We start from the raw sequence: 7,234 nt of genomic DNA on the forward strand, positions 1-7,234 counted from the left end.
AAAAAAAAAAAAAAGGAAGAACAGATGGGACAGTGGAAAAACTAGTGACTTACAAATAGTCTGGAGATTAACAGTAACGTGCCAACACTGGTGTTTTAATTTCGATAAATGTACTGTGGTTATATAAGGTATTCACATTAGTAGAAACAATTAGGATATTCAGAGAGAAAGACTGCATCTTCCATGTTTAAATTTTCTGCCGGAAGCAAGCATTATAATCAAAATTTACCTGGGATACTTGGTAATTTATAATCAAAACTACCTGGGATACCTGAAACAGATTCTGGGGCCCCCACACCAGAGCTACTGTATCAGAATCCAAGGATGGAGTCTTACAAACGTGCATAAAACTTATGAAGCTTTCCTCATGAATCCAACACAACCCAACACAGGTCTTCTGGAAGTTGAGATTAGATGGCCCTCCAGGCCACAGCCCACCCTGAGGTCCTATGGCTCTTAGCAGTCCATACACTAAAAGGCTGGACGATCAGCAACGCTGAGAGAACAGTTTCAGTACAGTGGTGGCGATGAGAGGCAAGTTCAAGTTTTGAGGAGCCAGGGCACAGTAAAGAAGGGGACACGAGGAAAGGAAAAGGAAATGGAGACATAACATGAGGGGAGGGTGAGATCGGTGCAAAACAAGCTTTTTCAGGATTAGGGACCTGGGTGTATTTTAAGGCAGAAAGCAGAAGCCATTGGAAGGGAACAGACTGAAGACACAAGAGAGGCAAAGTGTTAGAGCTGTGGCCCCAAGATGGCTGGAGGCTAGGGAAGCCCCAGTGGGAGAGGCCGGGCTTGGCGAAGAAGAGGGATGAGAGAGTATGGCTGAGGTTAGGGAGGATTTCAGAGTGACGGCCACCTATCTAGAATCAGCCACGTGGCTGCTGTGCATTTGAAACGGCGAGTCCAAATTGAAACGCGCTATAAGAATACACACCAGATTTCAAAGACTACACATCTGTAATCCCAGCACTTTGGGAGGCCAATGCAGGAGGATCACTTAAGCCAGGAGATCAAGACTAGCCTGGGCAACATGGCAAGACCCTGTCTCTACAAAACATACAAAAATTAACTGAGTGTGATGGTGTGTACCTGTAGTCCCAGCTACTTGGGAGGCTGAGGTGGAAGGATCATCTGAGTCCAGGGAGGTTGAGGCTGCAGTGAGCCATAATAGTGCCACTGCACTCCAGCATGGGTGACACAGCAAAATCCTGTCTCAAAAAAAAACATACATATTTAGACATATGCTGTTGCACACTTAACAGACTACAGTATGGTAGAAGCATAAGTTTTATATTCACTGGGAAAGCAACAAAATTCATGCGACTCACTTCATTATGGTCTGGAACCAAAGCTGCAATGCCTCCGAGGTATGCCTGCATATATCTATTGGAAAATGTGAATCTAGAAATTATGGAAGCTACAACTAGGACAAAAAGAAATCCCACCAAATGGTCCTATCTCAAAGAATAAAATCTCTTTCTAGAACCTCAGAATCTGCCTCTTTCAGACTGAAGTTTAGCCAAATCTATGAAAAAAGTGCTTGCTAAACCAACTAATTATCAGTACAAATAAAATTATAATGAAAAGTATATGAAGATAATTTGTCCTCAGACGCTCTTTACATATAGCAATTAATTCACAAATGATAAGTCACTCATGTGCCTTCATGAAGGCAGGCCCTCAAGAGACCTGCAAAGGGAAGGAAAGCTACCGCCTGAAGGGAACCTGCTTCCTGAGCCCCCACCAAGGTCCGAAAAGGAGATCGTGGCTTCGTCCTCACCCTCAACGAGTTGCCAAACTGGGCTTGGTTATTATTCACACTTGGAAAGCATGAGGCTAGTCAGCCAGTCCCCTCCAGGTTGCTCAGGCTTCTTCCAAGTTCCTCGTGATTCAGACTTGCTGTGTCCTCCGCCTGCATCTCTCCTCTGTTCCGTAACAGAGAGGATGGTGAGGTAGCTTCCGGGTGCCTCCTCCACCATACACACCAGATTCCATCCATCAGCTCTTCCTTCCTCGACTCTGTGGTATGTGGCTCGTGGAGTTTCCAACTCCCAAGGGACATTTCAGTTCCCCAAATATAACACAGCTCGAAGTGGGTGTTTACTCACTGGTGGTCTTATCTAAGATCAACACTGGCAGCTCTGCCTGGAGAGGCCTCTGGGGTCTGGGTAAGCAGAGGCTTCATGTCTCAGGAGGTGCCTGGTCACCATAGTTAGGGTTTTTCTGTTTGGGGATTTTTTTTTTTTTTTTTTTTAATGGGGTAGTTGGTGGCTCTGAAAAAGCTGCTCAAGTCTTCTCTGAGGACTACAGACCCCTCCACCCTCTCCACTTCAGCCTCTCTGGGCTCCAGGGCCAAAAGAGGTCTACACTGAGGTGGTGGACAGGTCTGTGAAGGCCTCCTGGTGACATGCTCACATGTTGCTGGGACTAAAGACGGGATTTTAGCCACCACGGTGGGCCAGTGGGGAGATGTTTACCAACAGGAGGTACTTTGTCCATCACGTCCCACTTAACGATTCAGTCCAACCTGGCCTGTGCTTCTGCTGTCCCAAGAGACTAGAAAGCTCCCATCCACCCTGAGGTTGATCTTTCAGGTCAGAGTAGGTGGTCATTTGGCAATCCACTGCTCTACTGCCTCAATGGACATCCTCACTGGACATCCTGCCCCAACTCTATCCTGTTCAGCGCAGACTGATTTTCCTGGAATACCATGTTCATTACGGAGCCAGATGGCATATCAGAAAGAGCACTTACTAGAACCAAGAGACTCGGGTGGGAGCCCCAGCACTGCCCCTGATAGCTGTATGGCCTTTGGGGAAAGTGCAACCCTCTTGGCATTCAGTTTTTATTCCAGTGAAATAAAGGATTCAGCCTCCCAGGGTTTGAAAGTCTTTCCAGCTCTTTCATTCTATGGTCTGTCTCTCTTCTGCTCAAGGATCTTCAGTGGCTTCCCTCCTACAAATAAAGCCCAAACTTCTTGGGCTAGCAGCTCCCAAGGCACCTTCTAACATTTTTGTTAAGACTTCATCACCACCATCCTCCAAGCCACCCAGGTTTCTCCTTGCTGCCCTGACATACTCTACCCACGCCTTCACCTCCCCTCCGCTTGCCGAGAAGCCCTCCCTTCAAAGCACTGCCCCAAGTTCACCACAGGCCTCTTCCTGGATGTTAGCCTTTGCTAACATCACTGCCACAAGCCCCAGCCTCAGGTTAGCTCCTCTCCTGAACTGCTAGAACTTCTCTGCCGACAACTCACTGGCCCTTAGGGGTTCCTGCCTGGGCACCCAGCTGGATAAAGCACTCCAGAAAGAAAGGAATTCCTGGGGCCAAGGGAAATGAGGCAGTGGCCTTGACCTATGCTGGCAAGTCCTGTGGGCCTGGTATGAAACCATTGTCATCTGCAGGCTGTTTTACAGGTTAGAAGCCACTTTCTCCCATCGCCTCAGTTCACCCTCAAAGACTCTGGGTAAGGGGAATCATTCGTGGTCTGCCTAAGGCCAGTCAATGAGGGAGGAGCAGTGCCCATGCTGAGTGCAGATCTTCCACCTCCAGGTCCAACGTGCTTCCGTCTCAGAACAGGCTAAACTAGAGACCAAAACTGCTTGGGGAAGGCAAGGCAAGCTGCCATGTGAAAAAACACCAAGCCAAGCAGTCATCTCACAGCACCTGGCAGAAATGACTTAAGCATAGCCACTGGCTGAGGTTATCCCCACACCAGCTTGCTCCACAGGACGGTCAGGAGCATTCTGCTCACCCGGGAGGTGGGACTCTCCTCCTCGGGAAGGTAGAAGATCACCAGCCTGGCTCCCCATAGGCTCCCGGGGCTCACAGAGGCCAGAGCAGCATCAGCACGCAGGAAACAACAGGGATCCGGACTGGGGAGGTTTCGGAGCTCTCCTAGTGACAACAGCCTCATTTTACCCAGGGAGAAAGGGCGAGTATGCTAAGGTCACACAGCAACAAAGCTGCACCCAGACCCCAGAGTCCCTCTCCTCCCTCCCTCCTCCACCAGGGTCATGCCCACTCGGGGCACCCTGCCACCTTGTGTTCCAGGGACAGCTGGAGCACATGCTTCACCTCTCACCAACCCAGCAATTCCGCAGGGCATCTGACCTCCACTGTTGACTTCTACACAGAGGACACGAACATTTTTAGTTCCCAAGGAATGTACATCAGCCCCAAAGAAGCTAGGCCACCTCTGAGATGGGGTTGCTGGTTTAAAACAAACATCAGCCTTCCTATATAAGGACCCAACAGCCACCAGGCACCACCTCCACCAGGAATCGCAGGTAGGTTCTCTCTCTACTCTCTGCGTGCATGTTTGCGGATAGGTTTATCATCCGTGACTGTTGCCCGTTCATTTAACTTCTCTGGGCCTCAAGAGCTCCCTCTAAACATGGGATGTTGGACAATCTGAGTCTGGCTGGCTGCTCAGAGACAAAGCTTGGCTTAGGAGCTGCCTCTAACCCCCACCCACGTCCCCTGGGGCCCTTGCTGGTTCAGCTTCCTCACTCATAAAGACTTGCAACGAGCTCCTCATAGCCTGGGATGAAAGGCACTGGGGAGGAGTGCCTTTCAGCCCCTATCAAGTCCTGCTGCCAGGCGTTCTGCTCTGAACAACCTTGAAGAGAACACACATCCTTCCATTCTCTTCTACCTTGGGAGGTGGAGAGGGGTCCTCTCTACATAGCAGTCAGGACCCCAGATGGTAAAGCCCCTCACCCCATCTGCCAGGCTCCTACCTGAGCAAGCTCAGAGGCACATGAGAAGGGGAGGCAGCTGGCTGGAGACCCTCTCTCCCCCAGGCCCACCTGTCTTCAACCCAGCTGAGGCCATGCCCTCCCCAAAGACCATCTGCAGCCTCCTGCTCCTGAGCGTGCTCTGGCTGGACTTGGCCATGGCAGGCTCCAGCTTCCTGAGCCCTGAACACCAGAGAATGCAGGTGAGACCTCCCCACAAAGCCCCACTTGCTGACTAGCTATCTTGTTCCAGCCCTGCCACTTAGCAGCCAGCTCTGTGACCCAGGGCAAAATCTCTGGGCTTCAGCCTTTTCCCAGAGCACAGAGGACTCTGGGCCTGACCATGCTGTTTCTGGAAGAACATGAGGGCTTAGGGTCCTAAAGAGACCATTTCCCCCTTCCAGCAGAGAAAGGAGTCCAAGAAGCCACCAGCCAAGCTGCAGTCCCGAGCTCTGGAAAGCTGGCTCCACCCAGAAGATGGAGGCCAGGCAGAAGGGGCAGAGGATGAACTGGAAATCCAGGTTGGTACCTCTGTAGTTTTATGCTTCTTTGGCAGTAAGGGGGCTGGGGTCAGGGGAAAGGGAGGGCAGGGAGAGGTGGCAGTGAACAGGGTCCATCTACAAGCTCGCCAGGACTATAAAATGGCACCACAGGAGCTGAGCCTTGCCCTGGGTTCTATGAGGTCTTTGCCTATTAAGAGAAAAAGACCTGGGAAAAGTAACTTTGCTACAACAGAATAGGGATGGAAGAAGCCCAGGCAGAGGAGAGAGGGTGCCAGAGCCTCCAGGCAACTCAAACGGGACAGAAAATACAGTGCACAGAGACAGAGACATGTACAAATAAACGGCAGGCCCCAATTGAAGATGTTTCTCTGCACAAAACCGTGTTTTACTCAGGGGCTTCTAGGGCCTGAACTGGGGGCTGGAATGCTTCGAAACAGCACCCAGAATGGGAGAGCTGGCACCAGCCTGGGCTCCGGCACTCACTCACCTCACCTGGAGGAAAGGAGGGGGCAGATCTGGCCGAGTTCTGCTCTGACAAATCGTGCATGGGGCAAGGAGAGAGTTCAGACAACCCAATAGCAGAGAGGAGGAGGGAATAAAGGGATTTTACGGGGTTGACTATGCAACCTTCCTGTGGCTGTGGTTCAGGGAATGGTTTCTTCTAAGCATTTGGTTGGTGACACCATTTTGCAGCTAAAGCAGGATTCCCCCAGGGTAGCACTTAATAATGGCAGTTATTAGAACTGAGCCCAAGTATACCAACTTTCTCTCTAACTGCCTCACTCCTGCTACGCTCCATCTGCTCCCTACAACGACCTGTGAGGTAAGCAGGGCTGGCATTGTTCCTACTTTAGAGCCGAGGACAGTTCAGAGGTGAACTCACTTGCCCAGGGTACCACAGCAGCGTGTGGTAGAGACGCAACACAAGGTCAGGGCTGACTCGGGTCCCCGAGCACTCTTCCCCCTCACTGGTCTGGTGAACAGAGACAGCGCACAGTGGCCCAAGGGAGGCCTCTTCCTTCAGAAGGAATGAAACGTGCCCACCTTGGCCCCCGCCTGCCTGTTCACCAGACTCTTCTCCAATTGAGGAAGAAAGCCATCCAGAAGCTCCCCCAGCCCCTGCTCACTCTTGTTCTCACCAGCACCCAGTGGTGTTCAGGCCCTTCCTCCACACCATGGGACGCACTAGATTCCCATTTTAAAGAGCTGCATATCCTTATGCTAAAAGCAGGACATTATGCTGCTAAGAGGGGCCAGCTCCACACATGGTCATCCCTGCCAGAGGGGCTGCACATTAGCCCAGATGAGGAAGAGGTCCTGGTGGCTGATGACACAAAGTAGGGCTGGTACAGCAGAAAGTCTGCAGTTTCAGTGAAAGCCAACCTCGGAGCACGTGACCCACACTGCCTAGGCTGGAACCGGAAGTCAAATGCCTGGGAGGTGCTGGAGCTGCCAGAAGAGGGGCGGCTACAGAGCCCTGAAGCACCCCACTATCAAAAGCCCTCGTATCCTAGGGTCCCACCCACCTCTCTCATCTCAGGCCCCTCTACCTCCCTGCAAATGTTTTCCTCCCAAAATCAAGTTTCAGAGTGGAAGACTCTGGAGACCAAGCCCCACTCCCATTGGACAGATGAGCCACTGAGGCCAAGAAGGAAGCCGGACCCCACCAGCCAGCACTACGCCACCTCTTGCTTGCCTGCACCACAGCGCCAGGTGTTAGGCCAGCCCAGCAGTTTCCCAGACCAGTGCTTGCGTTTCCTAAGATGTCGGCCAGGTGATCAGCCACCCTGCATTCACCTCAGACATGGAAGAAAAATGAGTATTTACTGGAAGGAATGGAAGGCCCCAACTTTCCTTTAAAAAAAAAAAAAGATGAGGGGGGCCGAGCATAGTAGCTCACACCTGTAATCCCAGCACTTTGGGAGGCGAAGGCAGGTGGATAGCTTGAGGTCAGGAGTTCAAGACCAGCCTGGCCAACATGGTAAAATC

The 7,234-nt window shown here is 51.4% G+C and overlaps 1 protein-coding gene across 1 annotated transcript in view; it reads left to right on the plus strand.

Moving 5' to 3' along the window:
- The first annotated feature begins 4,524 nt into the window (after positions 1-4,524).
- GHRL (ghrelin and obestatin prepropeptide) overlaps positions 4,525-7,234 on the plus strand; it is a 5,576-nt gene continuing 2,866 nt past the window's right edge. Inside the window, exons 1-2 of the mRNA XM_017501496.2 lie at positions 4,525-4,945; positions 5,147-5,263. Of these exons, the coding sequence (XP_017356985.1) occupies positions 4,709-4,945; positions 5,147-5,263 (354 nt within the window). The 5' untranslated portion in view covers positions 4,525-4,708. The remainder of the gene's footprint in view (positions 4,946-5,146; positions 5,264-7,234) is intronic.

Source organism: Cebus imitator, unplaced genomic scaffold (genome assembly GCF_001604975.1).
Source record: "Cebus imitator isolate Cc_AM_T3 unplaced genomic scaffold, Cebus_imitator-1.0 Scaffold281, whole genome shotgun sequence".
Classification (NCBI taxonomy): Eukaryota; Metazoa; Chordata; class Mammalia; order Primates; family Cebidae; genus Cebus; species Cebus imitator.